At 34.7% G+C, this 18,229-nt stretch overlaps 1 protein-coding gene across 5 annotated transcripts in view; it reads right to left on the reverse strand.

Annotated features, from left to right (window-relative positions):
- Nucleotides 1–18,229, reverse strand: part of PTPN3 (protein tyrosine phosphatase non-receptor type 3) — a 164,343-nt gene that overhangs the window by 11,852 nt on the left and 134,262 nt on the right. For all 5 annotated transcript variants that reach the window (XM_083860387.1, XM_083860386.1, XM_083860389.1 and 2 more), the window contains exons 18-24: nucleotides 18,144–18,200; nucleotides 13,342–13,498; nucleotides 11,452–11,618; nucleotides 8,724–8,814; nucleotides 8,416–8,477; nucleotides 7,410–7,556; nucleotides 5,145–5,273 (exon numbers count right to left, since the gene is read on the reverse strand). In XM_083860387.1, the coding sequence (XP_083716513.1) occupies nucleotides 5,145–5,273; nucleotides 7,410–7,556; nucleotides 8,416–8,477; nucleotides 8,724–8,814; nucleotides 11,452–11,618; nucleotides 13,342–13,498; nucleotides 18,144–18,200 (810 nt within the window). The remainder of the gene's footprint in view (nucleotides 1–5,144; nucleotides 5,274–7,409; nucleotides 7,557–8,415; nucleotides 8,478–8,723; nucleotides 8,815–11,451; nucleotides 11,619–13,341; nucleotides 13,499–18,143; nucleotides 18,201–18,229) is intronic.

Raw genomic sequence — 18,229 nt, forward strand, 5'->3', positions numbered from 1 at the left:
AAATCACTCAATCATCTCTGCATTCAGATTGGGCTGAACTGATATGTTGCAGATGTAACTAATGGTTAGGGTGGGAAAGAAAAGACCTAAGATGCTCGTGAGCTCTGCTGCATCGTGCAGTCAGGATCTCAATCTTTACAAACTGAGACAAGTTTTCATGTTCCTTTATTCCTTCCATATGCTTTGCAATAGTTAAGATGTTACCTGCATTTAATTTATGTCCATTACCAGACTTAACATTTGGCATTCTTCTGAAAAAAACTTCTCCTTTATGACTGGATTACTCAATAAAAGCTGACCTTTCCCCAGTGGTCCACACAGGAATGTTTTTGTGATGACAGTGACTTTAAAAGATTTTTCCCCTTTTCTCTATGCTCACAACTGCTAAAATATAGGACCTGTTTTTAACTGTCTTTAACTGCTTGTTTTCTTCTCCCAGTTGAGGATGTTCCACTCCCAGAGAACAGGCTAGTAGGACACAAAAGACGGAATAAGTACTAGCTATGTACTAAGCAGAGTCTTAGGGAATACATTTATTCCAATCAAAGCAATTGCAGAAATTTACAATTGCCCACGGGGACAAAAAGAAAAATGCCACAGCTCATACTTTCCTTCTTAAAAGCAGAGTCTGAGCAATCAACAACTAAAAGGTCCAGCATAAGGCCCACACGGACAATGTAATCTAACATTAATGAACAAGCTCACTGTAATACAAATTACATTTGGATCTACCATCCATGTCATCAAAAGATGCACAATGACCAGGATCTCTGCATGAAAAAAACATTCAGGGCGTTTTGCTATCCAGCTCTACTGAGTAGGAAAAGTTGACCTTGATCAAATGATTACCACTCAGAGTTTTCTGAAATGTCACAGATTAAAAAAATATACAAAAACATGTCTAGAAAATGTCATTAAAAAGTCCTCCTTTGAAAATCTACACATGCTTAATTAGAACCTCTTCAAAAGGGAAATGAGATAAAGTAGCAATTACACCTAACAGTTTGAGCTGATTCTCTTAAAGCAGAGATGTTTGAATTACAGCATCCTGGTGAAACAAAGACTTGATTAATTTGAAAATTATCCAAGACTGAGTACTCAGTTGCCTTCTATGTGCTTCATGAACTTAAAGCTACACAACATGAATAAATGCCAGTGGCACACCTGAGAAACACTGACAGTGATCTGTAGAGGCAAAAAGTCATTTTACAAGCTCAGAAGAAAGAAGCAAAGTTGACTGACTTTTTACTTATCAGTACTTTGGGCTCAAATAGAGTGAGCTGCATTTATTTAAAGAGTTTACAAACATGAGCTATGAAAAGTACGTTACATAAGACTTTTTCAGAATGAGAATACACTAAAAATATGCACCTAGTCCTCAAAGCTGCTGCTTTTGGTGTAAGCATCTTCAATTTCTGTTATGTGCCCTAATCATCCTTAGAGACAAATATAGGTGTTTGTTAATTATTCCAGGTATGCCTCAAGCCTCAGTGTAGTCTTCCAATTATTTGTACTTTAACATGATCAGTTTTGATTCTTTTGTTGAGCTCTTCTGAGATGATTCAAAATGACAAAACTTGACTATTTTGCCACTTGCCTTCCAAAATGCACAAGTATTTTAAAATACTTTATGTTTTATTAGCTAGTTAACCCTAATGTAAACAGTAAATATATTTGTTTATGTTAGAATTAGTTTTTCTATGTCTAAGTTTTTATTTTCATGCAGAAAATGTCAATGCAGTAATCTGCTGAAGTCCAGATTTTTAAAGCTATTTTCACTGGGGTTTTTGGCTTTTTTTAAAACATAATATCTTCAAGTCTAGTGAAAGTAATTTTTTTAATACAAAAAATGTCAGCCAAAAACACCCCGCATGGAAATAACTTACTTATATTAAAAGACCATCACAGTTATTAAAATCTAGCACTTATACATGAAAAAAAATGCTAGAATTGTAGTTACTGGTTCCATAGTTAGTCCTACAGTACATGTTCTGTTAGCAATACTTATTTTTAAATACTATTCCTCTCAGATCTTGCTCCTTTATACAAACCTGATAATGGAAAATAAGAGGTAACTTCTCATATTCAAGTTATTCATCAAATCACTATTCTCTGCAACACAGTTTAAGTCTTTTCCACAATTTTTTTCTTTTAGCACTGAAGTTTTCAACGACAGTCATCCTAATGACTGATAAATGTATAATTTTTCTTCATAAGTATCTGGCTTTACTAGTCCTGTTTTATGAGTCTTAGAGAAAGTGAGACAGCAACAGCTGCTTATGGCTTGGTTGCTATTTTTGCTTAACTTGACCTTTTACACCTGGCTATTCCAGAATTATTTAATGTGATGTTTTTTGCATTTATGCGGACTGATTTCAATGGAATTCATGTATTTGGTATTTCTACAAAACAGTTTAAAAATTATGGATTCAATTGATTAAAAAATATGGATTCAGCTTCTTCGTGGCATTGATCCACATTTACTTATTAAGGAGCTACAGAGGTCTAAAGACATCGTGTTTGTCCCCCGTTGTTTGTTGCTGTGCTTCTGATAGTGGTTCTTTTCATTACAGAAAAGTTTTCAGAAAAAAAAAAAAAAATCCCTGACAAAATGATGTACTTATCCCTACCCCTCCTGGGCAAATTCAAGATATGTAACAACAGCAGCATCTTCATTGTGCTTAAGCTAACATCCTAGATTTTGCTCGGAAGCACATGTTCTTTTCCAGTGAATCTGTCACTGGGGCTGAAAATCATGACAAAGAATAGGGCTGTCACAGGTAATGCTTCAAATAGCTGCTCTACACTTGCAATACAGCTGTAATGTCAAGACCTTCAGCCACAAAAATATTCATTCTTCATCCTTCTGCAGTTTGCAGTCTTGCTTATTATAATTACATCAAAAGGCAAACTTCCTTGTTTCATTCTCCTTAAATGATAGATTCTCCCTGATTAATAAAAGATTTGTGTGCTCTTCAGAAAATCAACACACAGAACTTAGAATCATAATAGTCATATAGAAAGTAGGAAATTTAAACTTGAAATGTCAACCTTAATTCTTACTTATGTTAAGAACCAAGAAATTGATTTTGCATTTCAATGATTCCTTTAATGTCCTTCTTCACAGAGGTTATAACATAATCTTCAAGAATGACACACACACACACAAAAAAATCACAATGTAGAACTAAATTAGCCCTGAAATGGTCTTTTTATCTTCTAAGCAGGAAAAGGTATGCTCTTTGCCAGTGAGCTTCACAAACATACCTTGAAAGCTGAGTCTGAATGATTGGGGTGAAAGCTCAGTTTCTAAGTAGATACTCTGGTAAGTGGCATTTGGCATTTCTCGGACAACTGCTAACACATTATTATGCTGCTGTACACACTTGCCGTAACACTTCTAGCTTTTGTTATTTGGTTCTTTATGTTTCAAAACCAATGAGATTTAACGGCCAATCATACATTGCAAGGCATTTATCTTAAAGGAAACTGAAAGAAAATTTGTTTCTCGGCTTCTTATGCAATTTTGCCAAGGATCATAAAGAAATACATATCTCCGTTTACAAAATAGTGCACTCTGTGATGAACTCTGCACTCTCACAGCCTGATTTCTTTCTGTTTGTTCTGGTTCCCAAAGTGTTCTGAAGCTTTTTTTAAAAAATAAAAAGCCTCAACCAACTCCCAAACCCCCTAAACTTAGTGCTACACTATAGCTTTCAATCTTGGTCTTGAAAAGAAAAGGCAGGAAATTAAACATTTCTTCATTTTATGAGTATTAGAAAGGTTACAAATAAATAATTTGAGTGACGAGGACTAAAACTTTGGGCACATATAGCCACAGTACTACTTTTATGAGGTCAATTTCTTCTATGCCGACATTCAAGTTGATCATTTACCACTGATTATTTGCCATTGAGTAATTGGCAAAAATACAAAACAAATATCATGATGCTCCCTGACTGGGCAGTTTCTCATATCTAGAAACAGAAGTACTGTGAACTGTCTTAACTGAAAAACCTGACATCTGACACCTCACATGTTTATGACTGCAAGGGAAAACTTAATCACATTAAAACAAATTTGGATACATTGTCAAGTGAGAGAATGTCAAGCTACAAATGTATGAAACTAAAGGATTGGTCATATTGCTGTAAGAACATTGATTAAATATTATATTTTAAAACAGATATTGCTTTTTCCTTGCTTACTACTTACCATTACTACTAGCAATTCTGGCAACAGCAAAAGCTACTTAACTATATAGAAGTTTAAAAGACTGACTGTAAATTACCCTTTGGTCAGTATACAGTGATTTCTTACACATCCCATGATAGCATAAACCCTTCACCTTTTTAGAAAAATGCCTGTGGCCATAGAATTTTGGAGAAGAGATGAAGAAGGGAAAGGTATAAGAAATGCAGGTCAACTTGAAAAACAAAACCCAAACTTCAACCCCTACAATCCAGGCTGTGGGAAGTCTAGATGTGACCTGAACACAGATTTTACAACACAAGATAATAAGCATGTTTTGCTTTCTCTTTGTTTCCTAACTCCCTAGACATTAGCATGAAAGTATTAGGAATATAAGTATTTTTCACAAATTGAACACATTTCAATTGAGATGCATATGAACCTTTTTCTTTTTTAAAATCTGACTAAAGACAACGAAAAGGAACTGGTGCGATTCTGCATCTTCTCTCAAAACAACTTTATTATGCTTCACTTCTTTATTAGCTACACATGCTATTAACCAAGTGACCCATATTTCATCCTTGAAAGAGCAGAGTTACTTAGGATAAACATTCTCATTATAAATCAAAGTACTTATGAAGAGTCAGTGATTACAAAACTGTTTAAAGAAAAGCACTAAACTTCCTTATGATGCGTTTTACAGTACCTGTACAGCATAACGTATTATAGAACTTCAAAAAGTGTGTCTTAGAAGAAGCTCTAAAGAAATAATCATACAATGTTGGTCCATATAATAAATACACACATATTCTGTTTTAAAAAATTTGTCTGTGTGCATATGGACACAAATCATATGTGAGATATACATTGCCAAACACATAGTCTTTATCTACCCTTCTATGAATGCATTCATTCAGCTTGTTTGGGGATAATTAAAGGCAAGGAACATTTACCTCAACATTTGTAATGACCATTTCTCTGACAACATAAGCAATTGTGCAATCTTCAGAGTGGCATTTGACACGGAAGCAGCCATATTCCATGACATCTGGTGGATCAGGCCAATACTGATGACATTTGGTCTGTAAAGAAAATCAGGCACGCATCAAGACTTGTTGTATACAAGGCCTTCCATTTCCAGCCTTCCTCCCTATGTCATGGTTCAGGGAATTCAAGGAGCAGTACAAAATCTGCTTTAGTTTCCTGGTGAGATTTTTTTACCATCCAAATTGAAAAATAACAGGATGAAATAGGCTAAGCTCTCCATAAACTTCTGTTTTAGTGATTTATAATAAATATTCAGGTCAATGGGATGCATGATGTTTCGTCTGCTGTTTACCTGTAATTGCTAGAATGACTTCTCAAGGCAAAATATGGGAGAATAAAGATAGATTTATTCTGTCTTAAGAAAAGAAGTGCAGAGGTTAAATTTGAAACTAACTTTACCCATCTAATAGCAGGTTACAGCAAAGGCAAAGCCACACCTTTCTTGAAAGTGAACAAGGAAAGGACAAGAGGTAACTGTAAAGAAGCAACAAGGGAAAATCTGACTAAATGTTGACAAAAAAATTCCACAAAAAAGGACGAGCACAGAAACAAGAAGCCCTATGAGAATGTAGAATCTCCACCTGTGGAAAGAATTAAAACTTTGATGTGACACTGCAACCTGCACAAAGTTAAAAGTTGTTGTCTGTAACTTTCAAATTGATACAGAGTAGCATGAGCTGGAATTTTTTTAAAAGTTGAAATTTCTTAATTTTACCTTTAATAGAGTTCAATTTTCAGAAGTTTGAAATCCAAATTATAACCACTATGCCTGAAAATTTTACTGTGGTAATTTCTCTTAACTACTTTCTCCTTCAAATTTAAGCCAAAATAATGTATCCACTTCTGAAAAAATGAACATTACTATGGAGAAATGAAAAATCTATCATACAAATCTTAGCACCACTGGAAAGAGATAGTCTGGAATGTAAAACCTCCAGCAACCAGGAAAACATTTGGCATTTGCCAATGGGGACATTCTTGACAAGAACACACATCTTTTTCTATGCCTGAAAGTTCACCCACAAACTGGGCAGATCTAAGTAATTCCTGTAAGCAAACAAAACTCATGAAAATGTCTGGTGTGCAAAGGTACCAGCAGGATGATTAGAAGCTATCAACAATTGCCTTGAAGTTTCCAACTGACTGTATGAACTCCAGATTATTACTGATCTGTGTTTCTTCTCAATAGAAGGAAATTAATACACCAATACAAAGATGAAAGGAGCATTAAAAGATGAAGGGAGCATTTTTATGTCAGGTGATGTTCAATAATGTCTGCTTCTATGAGCAGCTACATAACATGACTGTGGTTAGAACCTAATTGTTGTTTAACTATACTTCCTTACATCTCAATCTTTTTGCTGTTTTAAGACCTAAAATACTCACTCTCTTGCTTTCTAAAGACACTGGATTTTGATTGTGGTGCCAGATAAATTTGATAACGTAGGACAAATCACATACAAAATACAGATAAAGGCTACAGTGAAGGAATACAGGAGTCACCACGTTCTCCACCTCTTAAAAAATTCAACTGCTGAGTTTTCAGCTTCTAAAACTTTAAAACCAATACCTTCCCATTTAATCTAAAAATTTAATCTTTAAAATGACAAGCATCAAATTAAATCAAAATACACCAGATATTCACCGTGCTATTCTGAAATTCAAGGAGAGAAAGAATTTATCTAAGTATAATTAAAAGAATTATCAGAGCAATTTTAGGAAGAAACCCGAGATGTAAAAAAAACAAGCAAGCTGAATTCTGACTACTATTACATACCACAATGGCAGACTCCTTTTTACAGCTAGACTACAAGGTTTGCTCAACTCACTCAATGCTTCCAGACATTTGCTGAATCTTTTGGAGAGAAACTGCCACATGGAGGCCAATGCTCAGGAAGAAAAATGACAACACATAGTATCAGTATGATCAGCACAATGGAATGAACGCACTGATTTCTGTTTATCACACAGCTGGTTTGTTCACAAAGCAGCATAACAAAAAGGTATTTGAGGACTCTCTGCTCTGTCTAAGTAATTCAGAACGCCTGGCCTTCAGAAGAATGATTCACCAGAGTAAGTTGGTCTCTTTGTAGGGTTATTTAACCATAACAATGAAAAAAGTTCAAAGGTACAGTACATTTCTTCAGCATACAAAGGACCTTGGCATTTACCCGTCCTCGTTCAGTGAGAGTTGTTAACATGATGATCAGTGACAATTTGTGATCCCAGACCACTTGCCAGAAGTGTGCACATGTGTGTGGAAGAGGCCCCTGAGTAGCAATGTACCGGTTCACAATGCCAGCAGAAGGAATTTCCATCTACAAAGGGAAAGAGAAGCCCTATGTTGAGTTCGCTCTCACTACTCAAGTACCTTTTTAACTCAGCATTTCATTCAAATAGGAAGTTTTGAGGGAACATTAAGGCAAAAAGCTAAGTAATAAGACAACCAAGATTCCAATTTGTTACGTGAAAAGCTTTTAAGTCATTAATTTAAACAGATCTAAAGCACGGATTCTATGGTCCTTCGAGCTGAACTATGAACAGAGGATAATAGCGAAAATGCGCTTGAAAACTTGAAACTGCAAAGATCTCTAGATTTTCTTTAGTATTTAGTAAGCAATGATGGCAAGGTATATACACCAAAGGTATAGCAAAAGCTGTTTATTGCCTGATACTAAACACAGGAAGTTAATAATTGACTCTGTGTTTTTGGTGCTTAGCTCACATATCTGACAGAAATATATACACATTTTCCCCTCTTTTCTGGGACTCCCAGCCTGCTTTGATTGATTAAGGGAATCAAGGCTCTAGTTTATGCTCTGGATCCTTCATAGTATAACTGGTAGGCCATAAATGGTTCTAGAGGGAAAAAAGGCTGATTTTTATGGAGACAACCTCAGCATTTGAAGTACATGGAAAAACAAAACAATTTTTACTGGTTAAAGACTCTGCACATATCACACTGCATCACTACATGGTATCATCCACTGTGTATTAGGATGGTCACCTGTTTCACAACAGACACTATTTCTTTAGGCTATGAAATTTTACCTCTTTCACATTTGCAAATCCCCAAATTGAAACAAAATACCCTTATTTGAAAAAAAAAAAAAAGCCAAATTCTGTCTGCTTTAGCAACATAGAAAGTAAGTAAATGCAGGTCTCTGTATGACTTACATTCACATAATTTGCATTGATGTAATCTTCCTCTCCTTGCAATATTATTCTTGTGGCATCATCTGCACATACACAAGAAAGAGAGAATAAAATTAGCAAATAAGAGACATACTTCTCCTCTATTAAGTTTAAAAAAAGATGAGGAGTTGCAGAAACACAATCAGCAGTATACAAACAGAAGAAATTATCTTTTGGAAAATAAAATGATGAATTAAATTACTTCAATTATATAATGAAATCTTTAATCAGCAAGTTCAATACAGAAGTTTTAAAAAGCAAATTAGGCAGAAACTATACTTTAGACTCACAAGGTAGAACATCTTTGTATCTATTCTTGTCCATATTCTGAGGTACCTTTGCACATGTAACAGCCAATCCTGGTTTCTTTCTATAAAGTTGCTGCAAAGTAGAATGAAAAGTTAAAGGATTTTGGGGGATGTGATTCTGCTAATAAAACACTAACTACATTCACTAAAAATACATAGACTGAAAAAAATCTGTATTTTCTTTAATGCTTTTTCTATCCTTCTGCAAAATTCACTTAAGAGGTTTTTGTATTTAACATGAGAAGAATTTCTATTATTGCTAGCACATTGGGATAGCTAGAAGAATTTCCAGGGGGAAAAAAAAAAAACAAACAAAAAAACACAAACAGCATGTGAACATCATTGATATAAAATGCTGCTCTGCAAGTTTGCCTTTTGCTTTTAAAACTGCAGACCAGAAGGATGACAGTAGTTGAGGGTGGAACAAGGGAGCAGTGAACGGCATCAGAACAAAAAAACAGCTCCAGACTCATTCTCTAAAATCAACTGTAATACAAAAATTTCAGAAAAAAAAATATTCTCTGGAGTAAACTTATTCATTTCAATCATGCAAGTACCTAAAATGTATCACAATCTTTTAACATGTGACTTCTTTGATTTTGGGCCAAACCCTGTGTTGCAGTCTTTATCTGGAGTAAACATGGACATATGAAATGGGGTATATATAATGGGTGTAAAACCAAAATTTTGAAGTTGGTGTTAGGTTAATGGCTGGACCCTATGATCTTGGAGGTATTTTCAAACCCTAATGATTTTTGCTTTTAAGTACATCAAACAAGACAAAAAGAGGTACAGAGGAAAAAAACAATAACAAAATAAAATAAAACCCAAACATCTTCTCCTCCAAAACAACAACAAAAAGAAAAAAATCAAACAAACCCACAAGAATTGTAATTATACAACTATTGCTTTTGTGTATTAAATATACACGAAAGCACCTTACAACTGAGTTATTGATCTGGCTGTACCAAAGTTTTACATCCTTCACTGAACACTTACCAAAGAGATCATTGTATCTTTCATGTTTGATGAAGATTTTGAATATTTTTCCATATATAACATGGAATGAAACAAATAGGAGGCTACAATCCCCTACATTCTGGTTGAGAGAAAAATAGCAACATGCAAAAATATTTATTCTACTGAGATTTGTTTGGACCTTAAAACTCTGTATCACAGCTCACTGCATTTTTCAACTTACACAACATACACCATGTGAGAACTTGATAATACATGTAATGGAAAAGCGTCTATCTAAGTCAAGTTCCACTTTTCTAGAGCCAGGTTGCAATTTCTGCCTTTTTTTATGAAGAAAAATTTTAAGTCAAGCAACCATTCTTGAGCTGCACTGTTGCCTGGCATACAGTCATTTGCTATTGACTGACTTCTTAAATTCTGACTAAATGGAGGAAGATATTCTGGAAAAACGTGATTATTCACAGTCTATTGGCTAATTATTTACTATAAGTGAATGAAGAGTTTGAGTCACCAAAGCTGATGAGGAAAAAATGCCATTGCCTTTGCTTCTGTAGATCACTGAACAATGAACTGAAAGCAAGAAGGCCACTAAGCTGTCCCCTAGTTTATTAAATTTCAAAAAGCTTTTGTCCTTTTCTTTTCTGCTTTTTCTTTTATAAACAGTGACATAAAAAAGGACAAAATATAGGATCAAATATCCTATGAATAGAATAACACCACATATCAGAATATCATAAAGGATCAAATATCCTATGAAGTTTGCTACAGGAAATTTGTGCACAAATTTACTCAACAAATTTGATGATTAAGAAAGTATTGAAAGGTCAGTCCTCATTTTTGATCTAATGCTTCAATAGCCAACAGCTTCATTGTAATTGCTGTACTGCATCCAGTTCTTTGAAAAGCAGTTATGAACCATTGTCTACAATTCCTTAAAACCAGGGGAATTTTAATTCTCAGAGATCATAAAAAGAGAGGAAACCTCATAACGAGAGAGGTTATACAATAAACAATACCACAACTCTTCAGCCATTACCATTAAATTTTCCAGCTTTAAAAAAAACAGTGAAGGAAAAAATACCAAAAGGGTAAAAAATTTTATTGCTGTTCTACAGGTTTTCAGTGACAGAAGAGGTTACTCCAGAACTCAATGCCAATTTTATAAATCATAATAAACTAGGGTTTATTCAGAGCTACTATAAATGTTTGAATCTTTCTTTACAACAGTAAAGAAACCACAAATATGCATACTGCCCTCCTTTGCCATTGGAGAGGCAGCTGCATTATCCTTTAGAATTTCTTACATTAACACTGAAGAAACTAATTTAATAAAATATAAAACATTTTATTAGCTTATTTTCTATGACCTTCCTTGCTAATACATTGAAGGGCATAGAAAAAAAACAAAGTAAAAGATTGACCTCTGTCAAAATCCCACTACTTTACTCAACAAAACAACTGGAAAAAAATACTAATTTAGTGAACTTTGGGTACTTGAGTCAGAAACATATTAATTCAAGCACATTTTTCTCAGCAGGTAGTATTTTGTGTAAGACTTAAAACTAGTTCTTCCCTGTTCTAAGTAGTGAAGTGTGAAACTGATGGGCAAGTCACATTGTTGCTCTCTTGAGATAAGATTGAAAAGGAACAAAGAGATTTGCACCCCTCCATTACTCCTTGGTTACAGCTATTTTTCTACACTAACAGCATTACACAGTTGAGTATTACATACCTCAAACTGAATAAGGACAGTCCCACTTTCTAGCCCTCTTCTTAGCTGCTCCATAGACTCCTCCAGTGTATCACCACCATATTCAGAACAGACAGGAAGAATAGATTCTGGCAGAGTATGGGAATCAGCTTCATCTTCTGATTTGGGCTCCACAAACTGTTTAACTACTGAAATAGGTGCACGAAATTATAATCCATTACATAGAGCATAAACGTGTTTTTGACAATATAAAAATTTACCAGCTTGAAATAGCAACAGAATCTGCAAAACCTCAGAAAAGCAAATAGCAACACATTTAATTACATTTCTTTTTGCACTATATTACTGTAGAAACTAAAAAGAGTAAAATGTCCCCATGACCTCTTTGGAAGAAAAACTCCAAATACCTGTTTATGAAGGCAAAGAACTTGAATTCCTAGCACAAGGAGGTTTTTGCAACCTTATGTTACAGAATGAACTGCTAAATAGGCTAATGAAACACAACATCCACCATGGTAAAAAACAAGGGAGTTTTACCTAAAGTAGTGTAGATCATAATTGGTGGAATATCTCTACAAGAAACTTTTATAAGTTTGGACCTCCAACAGCAAAACAAATGCAAAAATCTCTTCATCACACTCCTTTGCCATTAGAGAAGACACACAATTATCTTTTGCAATTTCTTATGCTAACAATGAAGGAACCGAGTAATGTTAAAAAGAATTATTAGTCTGTTTTCTACAACATTCCTTGTTATTGAAAAACACAACAAACATTAATGAAGCAATCTGCATGGCAGTTCTGTCCCTATGAAATGTATTTTATCACCAGACATGTCCAGCTATGGTTGTTCTCTGCAGTGATGGGAACAGTTCATACCTGTCAAACTTCAGAAAATGGGGAGCTGGTTATGCTGATGGCTATAAAAAAATGACTGGTATGGGGCCACAGGTTATCTTTAGATAAAAGCAGATTTCTCTTATCTGGAAATTGAAAGGGGACTAGAAAATTAAGGGAAAACTAAATGCTGCATAAAGCCAGTGGAAAACAAAATTAAGAGCTCATCTTTAAGCCTTCTTTGAAACAAAAGAAATTTTAAATAAAGCCAGTATTACAGAAGTACATTGTATAGAGTACATATCACTTTGGCTGTTTTATTCCCTCCTGTTTCCTAGTGATGCATAATCCCTTCAGATTTTTATGTCTTCATGAAATCAGAAACTGTGCAATTGTTTGTGCTAATGCCTCAACATACTACTTAAGGAAAGCAAATAATAAATTAAGAGTTTGACATCATCTGAAAGCTCTTGGGATCTACAGATGTTTAAATATGGAGAAAGCAAACCCAAGCTGGATGAGTTCCTCATTTTTAAACATACAGGCTTAAGACCCTGCATATTTCAAAGATTGTCTCCTATTTGCAGGCAGCAGTTCTGCAAGCAACCAGCACAAGTTTATCTCATTATTTTCACAAAATGTCTACTGTAAGAATGAGGTGAGAAGCAGCTTATTTGACTTGTTTCATCACATAATTGTGCAGGGGTACAGCCCATGAGTTTTTGCAAATCTGTAATTGGGGGGGGATTTAAAATCATGCTCTATTTACAAAAAAAAACCCCAACACCCCACATCACAAAAAAAAAAAACCTCTTTCAAGGGACAATTTATTCTCAGATATTTAGACCAAAATATAAGAAATTCTATCCTGCTAGATTCTTTGTTGCAGTGATAATAAACTATAGAGTATAAACTACTTGTACTAATAATTCTGATTTAGTGAGACCTACTTTTTGCACAGACCTATTCCAAGTGCACTGAAAACATGCTTGTGCTAACAGAAGAGGGTATACTACCAAGCATAAGAGCAACAGTCTCAAAAACATTAGAAATTAATATAATTAGCCCAGTTACCTTTCCTCCTGACCAAAAGTGCAAGCTCTCTTGTGTGAGATTCTCTGCTGGCTTTTATGAACATGACCACCTGGTCATGTGTGTGCTCTGAGATATCTCGGCCATTAATTAATACTATCTGATCACCTTCATTCAGCTTTGGAATGCATTTATCAGCCTGTTTAAAGACCAAAGAAACACATTAATGTCATCACAATCAGCTGTACAAGCAGGAACATATCAGGATATTAGGTACATTGTGTAAGCAAAGTCTTCACAGTTCTCCTGACAAAGTTTCATATTCTGTATCAGAGGTTCTATCAAAGGTTTCAGCTCTGAAACTCTCGGGCTTGAAAGCCTCTCCATGACAATAAGGAACAGTTCAAATAGCATCTTGATAGCTTTAAAAGGAATTCACATTAATCAAACAGCCATCATCAGATTGCTCTCAAAGATCTGTATTTCAGACTCCAAGACTCATCAACCTCTGAATTTCCGGAGAAAGTGTTTTGGGCACGTAAGATAATTCAGTTCACTTTTTACGGAGTGAACACTAAGAAGTCCAAACATGATTTTCATGAACATGATTTAAGTAACACGACATTCCCCAGGCATGCACTTTTTAAACTTCAAAGAAATCCACAGACACTTTATATCTTTATTTCATAGAGTCTTGTTTAGATTTAGATTAACTGCTGGACTCCAGGGTTTGTTTGGCTTTTCTTTTCCTGACACAGTTCTCAATATGCTTATCCCTATGTCCAGCACAAAGCAATTAAAGCTATGGCCAGAATATGATGACAATGATGCTACAAAGATGTCTAAGGAACTAGAGCAGCTCTTGTATGAAGGAAGGCTCAGAGAGCTGGCAGTATTTAGCCTAGAGGAAAAAAGGCTCAAGGGGATCTTGCAATAAATATTTAAGAGGAAGGCACAGAGAAGACGGAACCAAACTCTCAGTGGTGCCCAGTGACAGGACCAGAGGAAAAGGGCTCAAACTGAAGCACAGGAGGCTCCATTCAAACATTAGGAAACAGCTCTACTGCTATGGTGACTGAGCACTCCAGCACACTCCTCAGAGATCTCGTGGAGTTTCCCACCTCAGGGCGCTCAAAAGCCATCTGGATATGGTCCTGGACAACTGACTCTAGGTGACTCTTGAGCAGAACAGATTGGACAAGAGGACCTACAGGTCCCTTCCCACCTTCTGTGCTTCTCTAATATGGATGTGTAGGATTCTACAATCTTTGAGTGTCAAGTAACATTACAATTTTATCTTCATTACTATCCTAATCTTTATTTTGTCTAGGAAGTCTCCAGCTACACAAGAGTTATACAATTATATAAACACTTCATTTCATTTATTGTATGAATGAGACATAGACCTTTACTGTTTTTATTTTTTTGTAAGTGTTCCCTGTATTTCCTCAATAGCCAGCACAGGTTCTCTGAGCTTTATTCATTAGCCCTACCAAACAACCATTACCAGTCCCCTGTGAACCGGATATTAAAATTAGATCAAATCCTGATTATGCCCTGCACTGATGGCTCCTAATATATTGATATAACCAACAAAAAAATAAGAGATGGAAAGAAGAAATTATAATTAAAAAAAAATCAACAAGATGAAAAAATGCAGAATAATAATAATAATAATAGGCAAGAATACGTAGAAAATAAATTGGGAGTCATTTTTACCAGCAAGCAAAGCTTAAGAAAAGAAAATTTAAGACCTGTCTTAATGTCACAAAACAGAAAAAGAAGAGAAAGAAGCAAGAGAAAAAGGAAGATGCATGCAAGATGAAAATATCCCATGCAGAAAAGCTGAATAAAATTTAAAGAAAGAATAGTTGCCCCCAACTTTTTCCATAGAAATAAGGAAAGAAAATAATGAAGGATAGGGAAGATTGGCAATGATTCATAAGAAATGTAAACAGAAAAAGAATGGAAATTAGGAACAGCCACAATGTTCTTCAACATTGATTTAACTATGTATTCACAGCTCCCCAAGAACACCCTTCCCATATTTTGTACAATTTACAAAGGCAAGTGAAGAATGTAACTATGAATGACTGAATAATTTAATCATTCTTAAATATTATTAAGTTATTCTCTCTGAAATATAAATATTTTAAAAGATAGGTGATATTAAGATCATATCAGGTCAGTCTAGGAGAATCAAGATGTACAAGAACTTGGAAGGAATGGTTTCTGAGCTCCTATATTTGCCTATAATTTAGATTTCTTGGCTGGCTGTTATTAGTCTTTATTACAGATGGAGACTAATAGCTTTGCTCAAATAAACTTTGTTAATCATGTGATATGTTAATACATCAGCTTTCTCATTTGAATCCTCTGACTATATGAAATATATCTCAAAGGAGAATTAATTCCTCCTATGCAAGCATAATTTACAGATTTTTCACAGTCTGAGCTTTTTCAGGCAATTTATTATGTCAAAGGCTCTCTGTCCTATTGATACACCCAATGTGTCATTTTATGCTAATCACCTTCTATTGCTCTGAGAAGCATGCATGCTTTTTTTTTCCATGAAAAGCTCTATTAACTAAAATCATGACCTCTTCAGCACCTGAGAGCATTAACACTGTTTGTGAAAAAAAATCTGCATATAACTTTAATTAAAAAAAAACCCAAACCAAACAGATGCAATAATAAATAAATAAATAAATAAATAAAATAAAAAACTGAAATATGCTCTCACAAAAGAGAGACTATTCTGTCCTACCATATTCCCAGCATACTACATTGCTGCTTTATTAAAGGATTTTTAAAAAGAAGTTTAGGATATGTAAAGGACAATGCTGCCCTATATTGGGGAGTAGATTTACTTCCCCTCCTCTACAAAAATATGTATCTTTTTGTAAGAAAGTGGGAAAAAGGTGACCTACAAACCTGAGAAATAATGTTAGCAAATAATATTACCAAATAGCATCTGTGAAGATAATTTACAGGGTAATGAGTGAATCTAGAGCAAGTAAAAATAACAGCAATGAAGGTAAGGCATAACTAAGCTAAAATAGTATCAAAATGCATTCCATAGACTTAAATTTGAATTTTGAAGTATCAGCTACATTTCATTAAGCAGTAAAGAATAGGTAAAATTTTGTTTATGAAATAGAATAGAACAGAATCAACATTAATACTGCTATTGTCTAAAAATAAGTATACTATTTTCCTCTTGCTATAACATGACATGATTTCCCTAACATTGCTACTGAGCATAATATAAAGGATAACTGTTTCAAATTTTGTCTGTGATGCTCATAACTTGCTCACTTGGTGGTTTAGTAGGCTACAGAGAGAACTGGTGACTCTCGTCCATGCCTATGACACCAAAGGGAGACACTTCAGTGAAGTGTCTGGAGTTAGAAGTCTACCCCTTTTTCAATCCAAGAGAAAAAAATACAGATCAATACTTTCCAGAAGACCATCTGAGTATGCCAAAAGAAATTACTGCCTCTGGAGAAACATCTTTCATTCTCTGATTGCAGAATGAGCCTGTTTGCTCTATATAATTTCAGAATCTCAAATCACTCTTAAAATAGTTGTTAGGTTGACCATGAAATGTCTTAGAGACTGTTTTATTTTCAACTCCCAGATATGTTATAATTATAATTTCCTACCAAACATTTTTTCAAATAATTATTATAGTTCATAAAGAAGTGCTATGAACTGTGTCAGCCCAACAATCATAAATGTGATAAAAAAATAACTTCTCAAGCAATCTGTTTTAGCTTGATTTGCATCATGACATTTAGATATCAGTCCTGTGACTGCTTATCAAATTTCAGAAGAGTCAGAAGATTCAGAGTGCATTGTATTTTTAGGATTAAGTCAGTAATATTTCCTAACAAGTCTGCACAGAAGTTATTTTATGAGAGTTAGAAAATATAGTTTAGAAAAAGGCAAGTGAAAAAATTTGATATAGCCTTTGTCCTCACAAATTTATGCAATAATTATTTAGAAAAAAAGTTTTTAAAATTTTAATGCTCCTATTATTATTTCACAATTCAACAGAAGAACTCAATGACTCTACTGATTCTAATAAACATTTCACCTAATCTATAAATATTTCTATAAGCAAAAAGTCTATGGCAAAATAGGAACAGAGCAAACATATGCTCCCTCTCTGTGCTCCTTCTCTCCTGCCAAGTACTCTCCCATTCTATAAATAATTTTAGTCCTAAGGATTTCCTCAGCCTATTGTGGCGTGCTTAGTCAATAACAACAGGTTTTTCCCTCCAAGTATTTGTCCTTTCCTGACCACACATAAAATTATTTTAACCACAGCATCCTTTGTCAAGGAATTTCACAGGTCTACTACCTTCTGCACAAAAGAACTACTTCATTAAACATGAAGAACCTGACCTTCACAAACTTAATTTAGTAGTCCATATTTCTGCTGGAATTCCCTTTTCACAGTGCTAATTTTGCAGATCCCTACATCTCCCTCAAAACAGATACTTTTTCTAGGGTGCAGGGGCTCCAATTATTTATTTCTTCAGTAAATGATGTTCGCTATCACCAGTCCTTATCCCTCATCAAGCATTTTCCAGCAGGATGCACTTTTTGAGATGACAGGAGAACACAGACATACTTTCTACTTATATCCTGTGTAATTAACTCTTCCAGATCTTCTAATATCTGGTTTAAGAAACCACTGGTTAAACCAATTCTGAACAAGAACAGTTCTGCTGCAACCTCATACTGGTTACAGGTGTCCAAATTTCTATGTGTATAGACCTTTGAGAGGTGGAAGGAGTAACAATGGAAGGGATCAAAAGCATCAAGAATTTACTTACAGGTGATCCTGGAGTTATTCTTGATACAACCAGTGGCATTTTCTGATCTACTCCACCCTAGAGGAATGAGAGGAATGTCAAATCTA

Source organism: Zosterops lateralis (assembly GCF_965231275.1).
Source record: "Zosterops lateralis genome assembly, chromosome: 1".
In the NCBI taxonomy this organism is placed as follows: Eukaryota; Metazoa; Chordata; class Aves; order Passeriformes; family Zosteropidae; genus Zosterops; species Zosterops lateralis.